The sequence below is a fragment of the Gopherus evgoodei genome, chromosome 5 (genome assembly GCF_007399415.2).
Source record: "Gopherus evgoodei ecotype Sinaloan lineage chromosome 5, rGopEvg1_v1.p, whole genome shotgun sequence".
In the NCBI taxonomy this organism is placed as follows: domain Eukaryota; kingdom Metazoa; phylum Chordata; order Testudines; family Testudinidae; genus Gopherus; species Gopherus evgoodei.
This window is the reverse complement of record NC_044326.1, coordinates 139,186,143-139,207,297: the sequence shown is the minus strand read 5'-3', so window position 1 is coordinate 139,207,297 and position 21,155 is coordinate 139,186,143. Positions and strand designations below refer to the sequence as shown.

General features: G+C 43.4%; 1 protein-coding gene across 20 annotated transcripts in view; it reads left to right on the top strand.

Moving 5' to 3' along the window:
• The window catches only part of ADGRL3 (adhesion G protein-coupled receptor L3), an 817,914-nt gene that overhangs the window by 774,965 nt on the left and 21,794 nt on the right, over positions 1-21,155 (top strand). For 19 of the 20 annotated variants that reach the window (XM_030565478.1, XM_030565475.1, XM_030565466.1 and 16 more), the window contains one exon: positions 3,947-4,043. In XM_030565478.1, the coding sequence (XP_030421338.1) occupies positions 3,947-4,043 (97 nt within the window). Of the gene's footprint in view, positions 1-3,946; positions 4,044-11,425; positions 11,487-21,155 lie in introns of those variants that run through there. The other variant, XM_030565482.1, reaches the window with a different exon arrangement.

Sequence of the window (21,155 nt, the reverse complement as noted above, 5' to 3'; positions counted from 1 at the left end):
TGTTTTACAGAGAAATGGCATGGGTTTGCTTGGAAGCATTCTCTTAAGCATTCAGGGGAGGGATAGTTCAAGGGTTTGAGCATTAGCCTGCTAAACCCAGCAGTGTGAGTTCAATCCTTGAGGGGGCCATTTGGGGATTTGTCCTGCTTTGAGCAGGGGGGTTAGACTAGATGATCTCCTGTGTTCCCTTCCAACCCTAATATTCTATGATTATTTCATAGCAAAATACAAGCTGCAGGGGAAGATAAATCACATAAAATATTTTTCCCTGTAAAGATACTCCAAAACATCCTAATTAATAATCACAAACAATTACACCAAAGAAATTAAACAAGCTTCTCCACCATTAGTAATTACATATTTAAAAGGGTCACGCTTTACATTAAAGTTCCATTCATAAAAATGTTTATAATGGATTAATAAGTGATTAATAGATGATTTAATACTGAGTAAATCAATTGTCATAGAGTCAAATGGATACTTACACTGTGACTCATAAATAGGAGTGGGAAACAATTTTCCCATTCCATGAGAATTTGATTTTTTTTCTGATCTAAATCTCACAAATTATCAAAAACAAATTATAAAAATTTAATAAAAAAATCAGTTATGTTCAAATAATTTCATTTTGATAATTCCAAAGTGTTTTGTTTCCATTTCAAGTTTTTTTTAACCTTTTGTTAGCATACATGTACGAACATTTCAAAACAAGAAGTCTGTTTTATTCAAAACACTGAAGCGTTCCTGTTCAACAATCTGAAAACTTTATTAAATAAAAATGTTTCGATTCAGGTGTTTCATAAAAACCATCACTGTTTTGCGAACAGTTTCTGTTTTTCCCACAAACTGGCATTTTCCAATGAAAAAAGGTTTAATTGGAAAATTCCCAACCAGCTCTATTCATAACCATCTGTTGCACCTTCTGCTGAAACATTTATAACTATAACACACACTGCTCATGTCTGTAACCTGCTTATGACGTCTATTAACACTTTCTAAACCGTTTGTAAATGGAATCTTAATATACAGTGTGACCAAAATGGGTTATTGTAGAGTTTTCAGCTAGGATTTTCAAGAACCCTAAGGGTGGTGAACACCTGCCTAACTCCTTTAAAATTCCTCAGAACTCCCAGGCTTCACATTTCCACAGTGCAGAACAATGCTTCCTCTCCCTTGTGCCATCTTACCCATGTCATAGGGGAGGGCTGAGCAGGTCTTTCCCTTGTGCTCATCCCTGGCTTTCTCAGTCCTTGGAGGTATGTGGATGTTTTCCCTCATGTGACGGAATTATTGACTCACAGTGTCATAGAATATCAGGGTTAGAAGAGACCTCAGGAGGTCATCTAGTCCAACCCCCTGCTCAAAGCAGGACCAATTCCCAACTAAATCATCCCAGCCAGGGCTTTGTCAAGCCAGGCCTTAAAAACCTCTAAGGAAGGAGAGTCCACCACCTCCCTAGGTAACCCATTCCAGTGCTTCACCACCCTCCAAGTGAAATTTTTTTTCCTAATATCCAACCTAAAACCTCCCCCACTGCAACTTGAGACCATTAGTCCTTGCTTTGTGATCTGCTACCACTGAGAACAGTCTAGATCCATCCTCTTTGGAACCCCCTTTCAGGTAGTTGAAAGTAGCTATCAAATCCCCCCTCATTCTTCTCTTCTGCAGACTAAACAATCCCAGTTCCCTCAGCCTCTCCTCATAAGTCATGTGCTCCAGCCCCCGAATCATTTTTGTTGCCCTCCACTGGACTCTTTCCAATTTTTCCGTATCCTTCTTGTAGTGTGGTGCCAAAACTGGACACAGTACTCCAGATGAGGCCTCATTAATGCTGAATAGAGGGGAATGACCACATCCTTCTGTCTGCTGGCAATGCTCCTATTTATACAGCCCCAAATGCCGTTAGCCTTCTCAGCAACAAGGGCACACTGTTGACTCATATCCAGCTTCTTGTCCACTGTAATCCCCAGGTCCTTTTCCGCAGAACTGCCGCTTAGCCAGTTGGTCCCCAGCCTTTAGCAGTGCATGGGATTCTTCCGTCCTAAGCGCAGGACTCTGCACCTGTCCTTGTTGAACCTCATCAGATTTCTTTTGGCCCAATCCTCTAATTTGTCTAGGTCCCTCTGTACTCCCCATCAACCCCAATAATGTTCTGCGTAGGGGAAAAGAAATGATTGTCCTGCATACTTTGTACCTGAGCAATACCTTTGATTGCATAGGATTCTGTTAAAGATCGAGGCTGATAATAAAACCATCTGCTTTCCATTCGCTGCCAGCATATGGGGAAAAGTAGCTCAGCACAGCAGTTTGCAGGCATGAAGCACAGCCACACACACACCAACACTGCACACATTTCCCTGCCTAATCCATCTCTTTGGGCGGGGGGGATCACGTCCCAAACTCCTTGTGTGTGGCTGTTCTCTAAGCCTGCTCTGCTGGATCTGTCCAAACTCATCAAAGTGGAGGACACCTTCCATGTTCGGCTACGTGGAAAAGCACAATGCTTACTGCTCTGAGAACACTCCCAGGGCTCAGCTCCCATGCCCTGAGGAGCACGGACTCTTCGACACACAAACTAGGAAAGATGAGGCTGCCCATGGCGAGACTACAGTGCAAGCCATGTGTACCTCAGACCTTATTCTTCCACTTCCATGTACCCCAATGCGATGCTGGTGTAACTCCTCTGAAATCAGTGGAATAACACCATCCTCATGCTGAAGCTGCACAGGGGTGATTCAGGCCCCTTATTATTATTATTATTGTAGTAGTATTTTTGTACTGTAGCTTGCAGCTAGTGCATCCGGAATCATTCTCCAGGCGTCAGGAGACGAGGAGGGATGACGGAAGCCACAACCCCAGACTGGATTTCCCTACAGCAAAGGCAGATCATGTGTGCAGGCCCATGACAGTCCCAGTTGTACAGCATTGCAGCAAGTTCAATTGGCCACCTCTCATCCTGACATTCAGCAATGCAGCTGGGAAATATATTTCTTTGGACCCTTCCTCCAGATAATGGGGAGAAAATCAACCAGCAATCAGGAACCAGATTTTCAAAAGAGCTCAGCACCCAAGCCTCCCATTTAGGCATCTAAATAAGTGACTGGGTTTTCCAAAGGGGATCAGCTTCCATCTTCAGGCACCTAAAAGAAATGATCAGATTTTCAAAGAACAACAGGCGCTACTCAGAAATGAGTTGGTCTGAAAAACTGCCCCTGCTCGCAGCTGCTTAGCCAATTGGAAATGTGTCAGTAGATTTTCCAAAGCACAGGCTTGAGGATGAGGCGGTGTGGTGTGAGTGACAAAGGTAAATGCCCCATGACCCTTCTGAAAGACAAAACAGAAGATCAGTAAATCTGGGATAACACAACAAGACCTCTTCAATAAATGCTATACCATAAATGTCAGAATCTTCACTGTTTTTCATTAGGGGAATATAACGTCTCTTGTTTTGTGGCTGTATTTATTTCTCACATTCCCCACAGTGGATAATAAACCTCTAGAAAACTTGAGCACATCCAAAGATGCCTAGGCATAAAACAACTATTCCAGTATACTTGAAAAAAAACAGATACAAATCAATAATACAACAAGGGAATTTTAGAAGCATTCATGCTATTTTCTGTGAGTTAGTTTCAGTCATTCAACACTACATGGCTGGAACAATATCTTGCATGGAAGTTATTTTGTGCATGGTCTGTTGTTCTTGTTTATTAATATTTAGAAACTATATGGTATCCTGCGATGGAGATACAAATTCATGTTCTGAAGCCAGGCAGCAAGTGTCCGTTGTGCAATAGGCGGATGATAGCCAATCAGAAACTGCTTACATATACCTGGATAGGAAGATGTCTCTAGACATGCCAGTAAGCCATCTTTAGTGAGGCAGAAAGAAATCTATCTGCAGCTGCTAAAAATTCATTACCTGTGTGGTTCAATCCCTCTTCAGAGCCGGATCCGTAGAATGTGGAATGACACAGTTCGAAAGCAGTCCGAGTCTTCCTTTATTACCGGAGATATAAACAGTTCAGCTTCACTCAACAGAGGTAATTATAAACTGTTTTTCTTATCTACAACTTTTCTGATTATTTTTAAGTAGTCTGAAATTTATTCCCCTTCCTTCTCCCCAAACCTCAAATTGTGCCGGACCTTATTCGCTGTGATGAGAATGTTACATCACAGAATGAAATGCAGTTGGAGTGCAGTGTATTCCAGTGTCCATTAACTGAGAAGGGTTTTTTGTTGGGGGTGAGGTGTTGTTTGGTTGGTTGGGTTTTTTTCCCTTGTTTTAACATATACATTTTCAAGAATATAATTTCCGAAAAACTTAAGAAATTTAAAAAAGCCTTTTGTCCTATGGTCAACAGGTAGAGCTATCAGCTGGTGAGCCATCAGGCCTCATTGCTAGCAGTAAAAATGGGCAGTTATGTGGCTGTACAATCCGTTAAGCCACATTGTCCCAGGTATAAAGCAATTTCAAAGTATTTGTGGAAGTAACAAGATACTTATGTGAGCTGACTTATGTACCTGACTTATGTGAGCTGTTCAGAGCTCTGGGAGGGAAACATTATTGGAAATGTGTAGCAGTGGAGTAATGGTAAACAAAATACAACACCTATTGCAATGTGAAATCTTGGCATATTTAAAAAGGTTTCCCGTTGAGCTCTTTCCAGGAAAAAGGATTGTATGGAATTATTGGATCTCCTAAGCCTCCCAAGCTGCCCTGTTCGCCTCTAGTCAAATTATTTTGATGGCTAACTCTGGGCCGAATCCTAAGGGCTGTACTTGCTGCCAAATTCTGCTCCCTGTTTTACAACAAAAATCCACCAGATAAATACTGGTGTAAACAGAGGACAAGATTCAGCCCTCAGGGTATGATCCACCTCTCATGTACACCAATGTAAGTCTGAAGTAATCCCACTAAAATCCATGGAGTTGTTTCCATGTAAAGATGCTATGACAAGAGACTCGGGACATTAGTTCTTATTTGATCCTTATTCATGCAAAATTCCCGTTGACTTCACTTTGAGTTTTCCCTAAGTAAGACCAGGCAGGGAGAGCATGAAGATTTTGAATCTCTAATTAGTGATGAGTCACTACAGTGCTCTGGGAGATCGAGAAGGTTGGACCGAGTTCAGATACATTCCCCGTAACCTTTTGAAGGAGAGAGTAGGTTAGTAATCATGAGCGTGTTGCTGTCCCGTTACACCCACTTGTCATCAATTGTTTTGACTTGTTAATTGCAGTTAATTCCTTGAAGCAAAGGGTAGATTCAATCTTATAAAGGGCACCCCCATCACAGAAACTTCCTTTAGATTTGTTTGGTCCAAACAGGTTGCCATTTTCACCTCTTTCCATCCCTCACAGAGAAGAGAGAGGAGCAGTATGGCTTTTGTGGTGCTAATTAGGAGGGTTTTGCTTTGCAGCATGAGGGAGTTTTTAGCCAGAACCAACCTGCCCCATCCACCACACAGTCTCAGCTGTGAATCCCTTTAGATAATGCAGAGGTTAACTTGCCCTCACATTCAGGTAGAGTGCAAACAATGCTTTTGCAAGCAGGATGTCTTGGGGTCATGAGGGGAGGCAGGGCACCTCTGTCAGTCAGCTCAGTCAGTTTTGTTCCAGAATGAAAATGGCTTTTTAAACTGAGAAAATCGGGATATGGCTCCAACGTGGTCACCTTCTGCAGCTTCCTCCCAGGTCTGGCAGGACAGCGTTGAGAGATTCCCACCCCAGCAATATTATTAAGCTCTGATTGTGCAGCCCTGATTGTTCTGCCTTTGGTTAGCACCTACCCGTGGAGTTGGATACCATATTCCACATTTTCTTTTCTGTTGATACAAGTATCTGTAGAAATGGGGACTACAAAACTACCTTGGGAGTTAACACCTTCGAAGAAGCACGTGACCTCTTGTTACAAAGGGCACTAGGCAAGAACATCATGTCTGAAATTAACACAACTCCTTGAGCCTGTCTGTAAGGTCATTATTAGGCAGCCTGTTTATAAAAGGTACCCATTGACTTGAACTTTATTCCTGTGGATTTGGAAGGGAAGTCCTCTCTCACACTTTTTAACCAAGTCTTAGCAATGTTGTTTAACTCTATTTGTATAAGTTGTATTTCATTTGTAATTAACCACATTCTGTTCATTGGTGTCCTTCCTCATACCCCCCAAATTGAATTCTGCCAAGCCTAATTGTAGCTCATGTGCTCTCTTTAATCTCAGTTCTGTTGCCAATCATCGCATCACATCCTTCTCAAACCAGGTGCCTTGCTCACTCCATTTCAATTCTGTCTCCATGCTTGTTCCTTTATTGCGATTAGCAATGGACATTGGTCCATCATTTGAGTTGTCCACCTGCCAGTCTTACTAGTCCCCTTCTTTTCTCTCTTCTGTCTTCCAGTGGGTCTCTGGTTTGGGGTCAGCCTGAGGCATCCCATCGGCACTAACGCGTCCCCTTCTGCAGATATAACCATGTCTTCATTTTCTGCCAGGAAATACTTGCTCTGTCATTACTTCTTCCAGCTCTGTTTATCCAAACTGATATTCCACTCACTGGTGAAAGAGCCCTGTCAACTATAATGTCACCCCTTCACCTCCTGTTATTCTAGTCTACTTATCCTGTCAAAAAGTTAAGGCTTGGCCCAAACTCCCTCTCTGGCCTCTCTGTGTGCCACATTTTCTAACTGAAAATCTGCTGACTTTCCCCTCCAAAATAGTGTTGTCACTAAGAATCATCCTGATCATTTCTTGGTGGCAACTTAGTTATAGATTAGTCCAAAATACACCAAACCTGGTTCTCCTTTCACTTATGCCTGCTTTACTCCAGTGTAGGTTATGGTGGCATTGTACCACTGTAACTCGGGAGGAAGTGAGTGGAGAATCTGACCTGTTGTCTCTCCTCCACTTCCAAAAGCAAGAGCACATAACTGTCATAATCAGAAATCCCTGTGGACCCCCTGCTTGTTTCAGGATCCAAGTTGACAGCGTCTTCCTAGTATTCAATCTCCACATATTTCTCTCCCCATTTTCTGCCACAAATCTGACTTCTTCTCTTTTTATCCCTGATTCTTCTCTCTCCACTCTGAGATTCTCTGTCCAGCAATCAAACCTCTTATTGATGTGACTGTTTCCATTTTGCAGTTTCAAAACTGTCTCCCCTGTAACTCCAACACTTTCTGCAGTAAAACCATCAGATCTTAGTTCTGGAGCCTTTCAAAGCCTCCATAATGATGCCTCTTCTTTAGTCTTGTCATCTCATACTTGTGCATTCCTCCTCTGTAACATCTTTCCTGCATGACATAGTAACTTGCACACAATGCTTTACTTCTATCAGCCAGGAGTCAGCTGTCATCTGCCCTGGAGCATTCTGTGTGAAAGGTGCTGTGTGAGTGTATTGTGTTGTACTCCTCCTCTGTCTTGGAATCAGTGCTATTGTGGTGTAGATGCCTTTGCGTACAGTGGGCTGCACTGTCCCAGGTCTGAGAGGTGACAACGATGAGAGTCAAACTGAAAAAAATGTCCTTAGTAAGAGCATGAGCTGAGGAACGAGTCTCTATTTGCATGACGGTCATGAGGCAAAAGGTTCTAAAGTTCTTGATTTACAGGTGTAACACTGACAGAGCATGGTTGTTGGCAAGCAGGATCAAACCTGGGACCTCTGGAGTTTAGTGTATGAGCCTCTAGTGCTTGAGCTAAAAGCCATATGATCCTTAGCTAAGGCTGTAGGGCAGACTCATTAATAGCTCTCTAAGTGGTCTTGGTGCCACTAGATGGGACAGAACATCACACTCTGGAGGTGTGTGGGTTACACAAGACTAACATGTTGAGCATCTTTTTCGGTGATAACTGTGCCAAGAGCCTACAAGTGCAAGACGGAGTGTCACAGCGTGCACTGCAACGGCAGGTGTCTTATATAGACTGTGAAATCAAAGTGTAACCACCTGCTTGTGTCCCTTTCCCATAGCCATCCCTTTGACTGAACAGTCTCCCAAGTCACCCCCCTCTTGTGTATGTGTCCCCTTTTAGCCTGCCGACACAGCGGTACGTGAAGTGTGTATTATTCATAAACTGCTACTGAACTTCAGTAATGAGATGCAGAAGGATGTACTGACGTGTGGGAGCCCCTCTTCTTCTGGAAGGTGGGAGATATGGAAGAATTGCAAGCGGAAGAGCTTTGCAGTGTGGTCGTCTCATGCATGGGCCTTGTAAAGCGGGTAACCGTTTAGGAGCTGCTCTCTTGTAATAGCATGTCACATGGTACACAAACAGGGAAGCTCACGTTGCTATTAGTTATTATTTGTATTGCAGTAACACCTAGAGGCCACAGTGAGGTCTCAGCGCCCCGATGTGCAAACGGGCCCTACCTCAAAGACCTTCCAATCTCCATCTCAGCTTTGAGTTAGATTGCTTGAAAGTAGCAGTTATTGATTTATACTTTGCAAATTGCCAGCGTGACAGAGACCTCATTTGTGGGTCTGATGGTTCTGCAGAAAACTTTTGAGTAGATCCCGAAAAATGGGTTCAGAGTAACAGGGGACTTGCTTAGAGAAATTGAACCTTCCTTGTGCTGCAATCAAAGTGCAGACGAGATTTCTCTCCTCTTCCTCCCTTACAGATAAGAGATATGGCACAGAGAGAGCCATGTTGCCTTTCCCTGTTTATTCCCACCCAGCAGTGACTAATCTGAACATCCCTGTCCTTTCAACTTTTCTGGTGTCCTACACAGCCTTTGAGAGAGTTCTCCATGAGAACGCTGGTGCAGTTCTGACAGCTTCCCTCAATAACCAGTCATGTAGCAAAGCAGCAATGTGGCTCCAATCCATTTTTCACTCATGTCTTGTCAGAGCCATTATTGTCTCTCTCAGGGTATCGGACTGTCAGAATAGAAGAAATTTTGTAATAAATTGTATGGCACCTTATTTGCATTCATGTTTCCAACCATATTTTAGCGATTTTTTTTTAATATAGTTTTGGAGGAAAATGCAAGTGGAAAAAAATGTAAATGGGGGTTGTCTGCTGTTGATGGGTTATACAAATGAATGTTCCTTCCTTTGGAAGTCACCGAGAAAAAGGCTTGTGCAGTACAGTTTGTTATTGTCACCACATGCTATTTTGTTGACATGAAGTGCTTCGAAGGTGCTGTGCGTGTCCATAAGAGTGGTCACATTAGGGGAACTATCAGTTCACTGATTGCAAATGTTAGTCATGTCTTAATATATTTTACCCTTTTGGAAAATAGTGGGATAGAGATGACACCACTAGAGTTCTATGGAATTTAAATAGAGGCCTAAAGAAAAGAACTCTAAAAGCCTATATAGTTGAATAGAGAACTATATCCCTGCTCTAGAATTCCATGCTTGGCGTAAGGATGCTACCGAAAGGTTATTATTCCACTTCTATAGGAATTCTCTTCTTGCCTGATTCCCTGTATATGTGAGCTGACTTGCAAATCCATGTCAGGCCTGCCATTAGATCCATGCAGTGTGTGCCCTTACGACAGTCTGAGGTTTTAAGGCCAGAAGTTACCATTATGATAATCTAGTCCGATCTCCTGCATAACACCGGCCAGAGAATGTCACTGATGCCTGCATCATAATTTCCAGTTAAACTGCAGCACATTTTTAGAAGGACAGAAAGAGATCTTCACTTTCACATTTACCGAGAGGACTTGGGCAGCATTTGAACCCAGGACCTCTCACAACCTAGGCAAGAGTCTTAACTTTAGGCAACAAACACCCAAAGTGCCATTTGTATAAAAGTGCCAGGCATGGGCATCCATCCAAACAGGTTCAGTTGCAGGATTGGGGCCTAAATGTGTAGGGACGCTGTGTGAGGGGACAGAAGCGGCGATTGTTAGAGGCACAGTGCTGGTGTGAAGTAGAGAATGTTTAAATATGGACAGGCAAGGGTGCATGCAGTTGTGGGAGACTGTGCATAGATGTGTACATGTGGTCATGTACATAGAGGACAGGTCAAGAGTTAGGGCCAGAATTGCCACATATTAAACCATGATCATTGTGAAGTCCAGAGGCCACAGGATGCCAAGTTGCTGGTGATTGTGATTGGAAAGGAAAGATTTTCTTCCTCATTAGAAACCAGAGAGCCACATTCAATCCCCCGTCACCCTTATGTAAAACTACTGAAGTATGGTTTGTAGCCATGTAAACAAGGGCAGAATTTGCCCATTTCTTAAGAACCCCATTCATTACATTTGAAATAAATGTTTTGTTTCTCTCTGCCTTATTATTCCTGCACTGTATTTTTATGTCAGCCACAAAGATATAATCTCAAGTGTACATGGGGAAAGGGGGAATGATTGCTACTGTTTTCTGAGATAATCAGTTTAATGTCAAATTCATGCACATTCCATCATAATGAACAGAACAAACTGAGCTCAAATTCAAACAGTGGGAATCTGACTTAGAGAGAAAATTAAAATGAGTAACGTTAATATCCTGATTTCTAACCCAAGTGAGACCTGATCATTCTCAGAACTAAATCTTCTGTCAAATCCCTCCTACCCACCCCAAAATACAACTAAGTTGTGATTTCCATTCTGAAACAGTATCTGCGCGGTGAACTCAGCAGGGACTGCTGTCGGTGTATGTCGAGGCGAGTGGGTGAAATTTAACATTCTGTCCAGGTGGCCATGTTTTGCTCAATTTTTAGGTAACAGGCTTTCAGAAAATGCACTGAAACTTTATGTTCTCCATGCAGCAGAAGTCTGATGTGGGACTTTGCCCCCAATGTCAGTGCCCTAGCCTGGTAGTAAGGGGGAACTGTTAAGTTCCTGGTACTCCAAATACTGCTACTTCCAGTTCTTGCCGTAACCAGAATTTCCAAGCACTTACCAAGGACGGAGACGGGTTCTGTTCACATTTTTGGCAAAGCTTCAGCCTGCACCTTCATTTCACCTGAACTCAGGTCCGCACACACCCACACACAGACTTCACTTGTCACATACACAGTGGCAGCTGCAAAATGTCACATGAAAGCAGCTCAGAACTCCAACTTGAATTGGTTTCTACGGGGCCTGGTGTGGTGGGACCCTGATCCTTGATGCTACCATAATACAAATAATAAATAGCCATCAAACTGATGCTTCCTGCGAGATTCAGGCAGGTCCAAGAAGATACCTGCCCATCTGCTCCTACACCCTGAAATATGCAGACCATTCAGTGGCAGCCATGTTGTTTCACAATGTAAGCAGGGATAGCTCTTTCCATTTTTACTGGCTTTTTATGTATGCAAGGTGAAGAAACAAGCAGCACTTTAGAAGATTTACCGCAGAGGATGGAGAAGGTGCAGAATTCTAAAGGAGTGGGGGAGGCATTGAAATACACTGAGTGGGAAGGCCCGTGGAGTAGCATCACGCCATTGTCATGCAGGTGAACCTACTTCTGTCCCCGTCTCTCTTCTCCCCAGGCTGACAGAGGCTGCGATTGCTGTGGAGACAGCATGCCCAATCACTGGAAGTGTCTGATGTGACCTACCAACAAACCTCTCTGTTGAATTAACAGAGATAATATGAATGTTCTTGGAACACATCTTTCCTGAGTCAGAATTTCTCAAGGCTCCGTCTCAGAATTAATATGGCATCCAACACGCCAACAACTATCCTATGACCTTTAAGAAAGTGGGAACTGCCATAATGGGTTAGACCTGTGATCCATCTAGCCCAGTATCCTATCTGTGACTGTGTCCAGTACCAGAGCATCCAGGGAAGTGTAAAGATCAAGTTATACTTTTGGCCATCACAACATTGCAGTGCGATGAGTTACACAGATTGATGGTATGTTGTGTGAAAAATACTTCCTGGTGTTTGTATTAAACCTGCTGACTATAAATTGAACTGAGTTACTCCTGCAGTTTTGTATTGTGGAAAGGGTAAATAACATTTCTCTGGTCCGTTCCACTCCATTCATGATTTTTATAGATCTCTCTCTCATCCTCCCTTAGTCATCTCCTCTCTAAACTGGACCAGCCCTAATCTTTTTAGTCTCTCCTCATGTGGAAGCTGTTTCATACCCTGGTTCATGTTTTTTGCCCTTCTCTGAACCTTTCCAATTCCAATCTTTTTTGGGGGATGGGATGATCAGAAAGGACACAGTCTCAAGGTATCAGCACACCATGGATTTATATAGTGGCATTATGATATTTTCTGCCCTATTTTCTATCCCTTTGCTAATAGTTCTTAACAGTCTCTTAGCCTTTTTGACCTCTGCTGTGCGTTAAGCCGAAGTGTTCAGAGAACTATCCAGAGGTAATAGCTAATTTAGAATCCATCACTATATAGTTTTAGTTGAGGTTATTTTTTCCAGTGTTCATTACTGTGCATTTATCAGTGCTGAATTTCTTCTCCCATTTTGTTGCCCCACTACCCAGTTGTGTGGGATCCCCCTGTAACTCTTTGCAGTCAGCTTTGGACTTAACTATTTTGAATTATTTTGTATTATCTGAAAACTTTACCACTTCCCTGTTCACTTCCTCTCTCAGATCATTAATGAATATGTTGAACAGCACAAGTCCCAGTACAGATCCTTAGAGAACCTTGCTGTTTGCCTCTCTCCATTGTGAAAATGGACCATTTATTCCTACCCCATTTTCAGCTTTGTGAAATTGGCCATATTAATTGAAATGTAACAGTAATGCTCACTATTTAACATATTTTTGTCAAACAAAAGAGTAGCTTTGGCTGGCTCCAAAAGGCACCCCAGCCATTCTTTTTTCCCATAGGCATGGTGGTTGCAATGCATGGCCTTGTAGGAATTTCCACTGCTAAACTGAAAAGCAGAGATTAGCCAACATTGCAGTGCTCAGCGCTGTATTTGGTTCAGCCTGGGACTGGATTTAAGTTTGAGACAGAAGGAAGGCTAGGATTTGGATTTAGCAACACTGAAATATTGCCAGCTGATGGTCAGATGATCTTGTGAGATTTTCTGCTCCCTTGAGCAGGTTCTCATGAGATTTGGATGGCCTTCAAACCACAAAATAAACCCACGCCCACCACACATATCCTTTGGACGTGACCTGGACCCAAGTGTGAAAGTGAGTCTGAGTATTCAGATCCAAGCTTCGCACCCTTCATTTTGAAGGGCTTCAGATTCAAGATTTTCTCTTCTGAGTCATCTCTCTTAAAAGTGCTACTTTATAGCTACAGCATAAGATTTTACACAAATTCTAACCATTCTACTTAGTAATATAATCAGAGTGAATAAAAATGAAACTGATGATTAACTGACTCTTATAATCCATAGACAGACTAGTCACACGCAAACTATAAACATCTAATCACACTGTTGATATTCAGTGTAATTTACAGCAATTATTAAACGTGCTGGGATAGAATTAAGTAGCTTTTTAACCAGTTTATTAAATAAGAAAATGTGCTTCAGTGTATACAGAAAGGAGAGTTACTGCTCAAAGGTGTACCTGGAAGTAAAACAAAGTAATGTAAATGGATCAATAAACCTGAGCTGCATGGGTTTATCATGCATTTCCCACACCCATTAAAAGGCACTGTGTCCGCAATGCACAGTAAGCAGACATCTTTGGGATTGCTATGAGATCATGTAAGATTTCTCATGACGTTGTGTGATAATTTCACATTCCTCCCTCAAGCAAAACTGTGTTATCACAGTATATCAGGATTCATGATAAGTCTAGCAAGAGCTTATGTGTGAAAAGGAAGTTTCTGTTCTGAATCCAAAAATGTGTACAGTGCTTGTATGTGAACTTCTGGAGGAGCTGGTGTGAGACCTACTTTCCTCAGAGCTGTACTGTGGCAGTATCCTGGTTGTCTCCTTCCAACCTCTGAGCAGGCCTTGATATGGTATTGCCCAGTGAAGTGTTCTTCTGCACAATTACCCCTCTGCCTCGGCAGAGTTTCTAGTGTGGCCTAGCACTCAAGTGAGTAGTGGCTGCTGCTGCTTTCATATTCATGTTCTCTGGCTCTGTGCACCCAGTGGCTGTGGGCCCAAGATTTGATTTCAGTAGGACTCCAGGCACAGACCAAGACTGGCTGAGCTGCTGAATCTTCTGTTCTTCAAAGGAGGTGCCAGGGTGCATGCTGGCAAAGGAGAGGACATATAGTCCCTTGGTAGGAAAGAAGAACCCAGGACCTGTTACAGATCCACAAAGAAGTAAAGGGAGTAAAGGAGAAGTGAGAAGGGTAGGGGGATCTCAACCTTTGTGAACTTGTTTGCACCTGAATAAATGCTTGAGTTCAGTTCAGAAACTGTGGATTGATTGGGCTGGCTCCATTATTACTGAACTGCTTCATCCATTTCCAGTAGTGTCTGTGAAATGACTGCCTGCCGTCACTGTATCAAAGGTAAATAAGAAGAACTCCAGAAATGCCTCAGTCTGGCATGTGTTTTCCTGAGGTTATAGCGTGTGTAAAATTCTGGGCAAGATCTGAACCAGTTCTGGCTCTCATCTCTAATCAGGTTTCCAGTCTGCATCCCCAACTCCCAATTACTTAAATGGGAGCTAGTGGTACTCGGTGCAGCTTAAGGGAATTCTCCACCTTTCAGAAGTGGTCTTCTATGAGCTGTAAAAAAGCATCCTCATAAAAGGGGTTGCAGTTTTCCGAAACATAATACCAGTAGAATAGAACATCTCAAATAAAAATTATTTACACATTCATCTGTGGCCTAACTGCAGTGACTCATAACCAGAACAGAATTAATATAGCTTCCATCTGTCTCTACAAGACCTTTCAGAAACCACAAGTCAACTATTGTTGCTAAGTAGGTGGCACCAGCTTGTGGCTCTTTGCTTCCTTGCCATACACAGCACAATGTTTTCAAATGCATTAAAACCCAAAGAGCAGGCGAAAGGGAAAGTAATGTAAACAGGAAAGCAAATTGCAAATGCTGAGAATTAAAGCCCCTGGATAGCAAAGCACTTAAGCAAGTGAGGAGGCCCACTGCAGTCACTGGGCCAGATTCTCAGCTGGTATAGATCAGCATCAATCTTCCAATCAAAGAGCTTTGCTGATTGACACCAACTAATTGACAAGGGTTACTTGTGCATGAAGTGTTTAAGAGCTTTGCTGGTTCAGTGATTAAGTCTGTAATAATAATAATAATAATAATAATAATAATAATAATAATAATAGGATTCAGCAGTTCTTCAGGAAAGGACCTAGGAGTTACAGTGGACGAGAAGCTGGATATGAGTCAACAATGTGCCCTTGTTGCCAAAGCTAAGAGCATTCCTCATCTGAAGTACTGTGTCCAGTTTTGGACCCCACTCTACAAGAAGGATGTGGAAAAATTGGAAAGAGTCCAGCAGAGGGCAACAGAAATGATTAGGAGGCTGGAGCACATGACTTATGAGGAGAGGCTGAGGGAACTGGGATTGTTTAGTCTGCAGAAGAGAAGAATGAGGTGGGATTTGATAGCTGCTTTTAACTACCTGAAAGGGGGTTCCATTGAGGGTGGATCTAGACTGTTCTCAGTGGTTCCAGATGACAGAACAAGGAGCAATGGTCTCAAGTTGCAGTGGGGAGGTTTAGGTTGGATATTAGGAAAAAATTTTTCACTAGGAGGGTGGTGAAGCACTGGAATGGGTTACCTAGGGAGGTGGTGGAATCTCCTTCCTCAGAGGTTTTTAAGGTGAGGCTTGACAAAGCCCTGGCTGGGATGATTTAGTTGGGAATTGGCCCTGCTTTGAGCAGAGGGTTGGACTCGATGACCTCCTGAGGTCCCTTCCAACCCTGATATTCTATGATTCTATTATTGACATACCTAATTCCTAATGCGCGGCATTAAAATTGCTTATTCTTGTTATTGTGACACCATGGATGTGCGTGGCACATTGCGCCAATTACCAAACACAGAGGCAAAAGTCAGACAAGGAAACACATGCCCCGAAGAGCTTTCAGCATTCCGGTGTGACCTTGGGCAAGTCTTTTAGATTTCTCTGTACCTCAGTTCGGCATCTTGACAATGGGGACAGTCGCCTTGCCCTGCTTCACAGAGTGTTGTGCAAATAAACACATTAAAGTCTGTGAGGTGCTCCCATAGGACGGTGATGGGGGGCAGGTGAGTAAAACAGATCTAAATCTACAAATAAGCTGAGCAATGGTGGGTTAACACAGACCGGCTTTGTGGTGGGGATGGGTTCAGAAAAGATTAAAGGAAGAGAGGAAGGCTGTCAGAGTTACGAGTGAATGAATGAAGGGAACGGTCGGGAGGGAAAGTGTGTTGAAGGTCTAGATACCCAAACAGGGTGTGTGAGGGAAGGTGGGGCATGAACTGCATCTCTAGTGTGGGCATACACTGTGCTGTGCAGGTGAGGGAAAAGGCACATTTGACGTACTCGTCATGCGTTTGCCAGGACAGCTGTCTCTCTCTCCTATGGGAGCCTGTCCCTGTGCTGTGTCATTAGTACAGCTCTGCTGTATATCAGAGGCAGGCTGTGGAGAGCCAGTACACCACATCTATGGATCTTCCACATCAGAGTTAACAAAGTCTCCTTGCAGCCACCCTACTGTGGGCTGAGGGATTGCATAGGCCAAGGGATCCTCCCCGGAGGTGTGGATGGACAAGGGCACCTGAGGCTGCAACATGGGGGAGAGGATTCTATCTCCAGCTGCCTCCATGAATTCTCCCAGCCCATGGCCCATTTTCTGGGACTCTGCCCTGGCAAGCAAATTTGCCCTTTCCCCATGAAGAGCAGATAAAGTGTGTACAGAGTTCCCACTTGCCAGCTGTCCAACATTGGCTGCTCCTGCCCTGGGTTCTTAAGTCTGGTACCCCTGGGCACTGTGTGTCCCTTCAGTGGCCACGGAGAGAACTAATGAAAATGAAATATTGGCCTCCCACCAGCAACAGCCACTGCAGAGAGCTGGCAGGAGGTCTCCTCTGCCTGAGCTCCTCTGCTGTCCTCTGGGGGCTCTGAGATCTAGCCACAGAGCAGTAGAACCAACAGGGAAAGCTGCCATGCAGCCTGGCCCCTCTCAGTGGTGTAATTTTCCTCCATCACAGTTACGAGGAGCTGATTTTCACACTGGAAAACCAGAACCAGTGCAGGGGATGATTTGAGGGTGAGGGGACTCTCTGAAGAGGCGGCTGTGGGTAATTGTACTAGGGAGTGCTTGAGACGTCGGGCTGGGGAATGAGGGCTCACTGCATGACCCTGTGGGACAAGGGAGAAAGTGCAGCGTGACACCATGTAGCTCTGAAGAACTGGACCATGAAGGGCATATGCCATGCGAGTGTCAGCTGGCGAGGCGAATGTATCAACAGATTTCCCAACTGACTGCTTTGTGCTGGGCAAACCCTCCCACCGTGACATGGAAGTGGGTGTCTGGTGGGTTCCTCTACAGCAGGGGTGCTGGGCCTCGCGCGTGTAAACCCAGGGAGAAAAGTGATGAGCAAGACCAGGTGCCAGGGAACCCAAGCTGTCTGAATGAGAGCGTTACTGTGGAACTGCCAGCAGTTGTGAGGCCCGAGAAGAAATCCATGGCTAAGTAGCTCATTTGCATGACAATACTTGCACTTCAGCTGACATCCCATCAGACCCACCCATTCTGTGAGACCATGTTTGGCCTTGAGAAAAGAAGACTGAGGACATCAAGTCTGTTAAGGGATGTTATAAAGAAGACAGTGATCAACTATTTTGCATGTTCACTGAAGGTAGAACAAGAAGCAATGGGCTTACTCTGCAGCAGGGGAGATGTAGGTTAGATATTAGGAAAGCTTTCTAGCTGTCAGGGCAGCTAAGGAGAGAATTGTTGAAGTCATAGATCATTAGGGTTGGAAGGGACCTCAAGAGATCATCTAAGTCCAACCTCCTGCTCAAAGCAGGACCAATCTTCAAATGGCCCCCTCAAGGATTGAACTCACAGTCCTAGGATTAGTAGGCTAATGCTCAAACCACTGAGCTATCCCTCCCCCTCAAGCACTGGAATCCCCAGCCTTGGAGATTTTAAAGAACAGGTTGGACAAACACCTTTCAGAGATGGTCTAGGTTTATTTGGTCCAGCTGCAACCCATTGGACTAGATTTGCTTCGAGCCCTACTTTTTTATTATTCGATGATGATTATTGTTATTCCAGTATTGCCCAACCAAGATCGAGACCCCAGTTGTGCCAAGCGTGGTGCAAACAGAGTACAAGTCAGGTCCTGCACTGAATGGTTTGCAAATGTCCTTTTTTTGTCTAGTGAAGTAGATGCACTGGGGACACGAGCTGGATATCGCTCAGTAAGGAGGACTGCACTTCTCACATAACCTTAGATGTGCCTCTCACACCTTGTCGAGACTTTCAGGTGCAAAGGCCACAGAATCCCTTGATTATTTGGGTATTTGGGTCTTTGAAGATCTTGTTGACCTGGGCGAGGGATTAGATGAGTTTTCCTGTTTCTCGTTGGTGTTTGGTTTTGGTCTTCCCCATTTTGGCCTTTTCCTTTGAGTCTTTCTTGAGAAATTGGCTAGGTATTTATTTGTTCTTTCTGCCCATTGCTGTGGTTATGTGGACGCTAGTCAAAGTTGGGTCATTAACATTTCCAGTTAAGAGAAGCAAACCCACTAGGCTCTCCTTCAGTCCCCAGCATTAGAAATAGATCGATCCAGTCAGCTAAGTGCCCAGTGTTTAATTTCTGTACAATTACTGCACAGCTGGGGCAAAGAGATGCGGCTTGCAACGCTCTCAAAATGGATTGCAGGTGCTGCAGGATTTTCCATTGTTATGAATTTCTTAATAGTGTTTTGTTTGCTAGTCTCAGGATAAGAGATATTACCTCACCTTCCATGTCTCTCTTTGTGGTTTTTTGTCATGAAGGGTGACTCTTTTTGCAGAGCTCTGTAAGACAGTGCAGGAAGTGGTCATGTCACGGTTCAGCTAGTCTGGTGATCTGTTTCAGACAGTGCTCAGTGCTTGACACGTCAGAAGAAGGACTCAGAGTGGTCCTATTTGTGCACTGCTCCGTGAGGGGAGGGGATTTGTAGTCTTAGGCCAGAAGATGAACAATGAATACTCTGAAGCATGAGGATTGATGACCCTTCTCCATTTTATCTTAGGTAGTTGAAAGAAAAACCCTCCTCATGAAACAAAAACTCCACCCTTCTCAGAAATGGTTAGCAACACCAAAATAAATAAATCAGTACATTAAATGAAACCATTACCAGTGATGCAAAAATCACACCAATCAGGGGCCAACAAAAGCCAAACAGAAAAATGAAGAAAGTGGGAAAGCCCAGAGGGCAGGAAGAATGTTCTGACAGTTGGGTCAGGGGCCTAAGACTGAGGAAACCTGGATTCAAATCCTTCCTCTGCAACCAGACTTCATTGGTGCCCTTGGGCAAGTCACTTGGGTCCAGTCCACAAAGGTATTTAGGCTTCTAACTTCCACTGAAATTGATTTATTGGTCCAACTTCTGTCCAGGAGAGAGACAAGCTTTCAGAAGAAGAAAAAGAGCTTGATGTAAGTGCAAAGCCTTTTATGTCTCTGTTTCCCATCTATAAAATGGGGATAATAGCACTTCCCTATCTTATGGGGAGGGCTGTGAGGTGCTATAGTCTGAGAGCCGTGTAAGCAAATAGCACCAAAGCCAGTCAGACACCGGGCAGTAGAAAGCCACTCCTAAGCATGTGTAGGAACATAGGCCCATATTACACCTGAGTGAACTATGGGTTCAAATTGAGTTTGGATATTAGCATGAGCAATAGGCCCAAAGCATGTGACCAAAAAGAGTAAGATAATGAAAAAGAGGAATTGTTTGTGTTCAAATTGTAGTGACGCTTGAAAACCAGTGTTACCTTATTTAAGGTTTGAGCTAAATAATAAAAATGAAGAAAACTTGGTTAGTTGGGTACCAGGTGCAGTAAATAATTAGTTTGTTTAGAGAGGAGTGCTTAGTCCAATATTGGGTTACCATACGTCCATATTTTCCCAGACATGTCCAGCTTTTTAGTTCTTAAATTGCCATCTGGGAGGAATTTTTAAATATCTAAAAAGGTCCGGGAAAATACGGACATATGGCAACCCTAGTCCAATAGCTAGGAAAAATACAGCAAGGTAAGGTAAGAAGACAACTTTGAAGAGAATTTGGCCATTAACTGTTTCATCAGGCTTTAGCTAAGGTCTAATAACCAGCAATGACATCACTTGTTTGTTATAGTGTATTCTAGGGGTTCTTTGTCAGAGCTTTCCCTTACCCCTCTGGAGTCATGCCATGATGGAAAGGTGTCTCCTGGACCTGATCCTGTTGTAAGTATTTTAGTCAATGCTTATAACTGTATTGTTGCCCGGGTATAATGTATAGATGTATACATTTATATTGTATTTTGGATGTAACCAACAGCCAGTGGCCTTTGAGACTAATAAAGGAATGCGTGTGCGGAAACTGAGTCATGGTGAATCTTGATGAACTTATTAGGAATATTATTTCCAACAACACAGGAGACCTTGTGGTTTGGCTTACAAAGCCACTAGAGAGGGTGCAAAGAATGCAGGTGACCTAAACCAAATTTGTTAATCTGAAGCATCCAGCTAGTCCTATGCACTCATGCAAGTGGACTGGGTCTGTTCTGATTTTAGACAGTCAAAATTGCACATGTCCTCCTTGAGTTTTCAGAAATTAAGATGTTTAATGTCACATTTTTATCAGTTTTGGCATTCGGGTCCAAATACAATTAGATGGAGTTTGTACTTTGTTATATAAAACAGTAAATGTGCACAGAAATGAATACTGGTTATGTATGTTCTGAAAAATGCTGCAGAGATGAGCTAAGCAAGAATCAACAGGAATAGAGGAGCAGGTATTTCTAGCCTCGCAAACTAGAAATAGCACGTGAGAGCCAGTCTCCTGGTATGTGTATCGTGAGCATTCTTGAAGTGCTACAGGAGAGTCAGACATGACATTGCACATGGTGAACCAGCATGCACAGGATTTTTTAATGGGATTTTGTGGAGGAAGCTGCAAGAGCAGGGCCGACAGTTCTGGAGAGTTTGTACAGCACAGTGGTTTTGTGGTCCATGACTTCAGCTCCTGACCATTACTGTAATACAAATAATAAATTATAAGAACAAGAAGAAAGCAAGAGAGTTTAAAAAAAACACAGTGGAGGGCAGAAAATGGAGAGTTAAAATGAAAATCATTTTGATACTAGTCAAGTCTAAGAGCCAATATTCTTGGGATCACC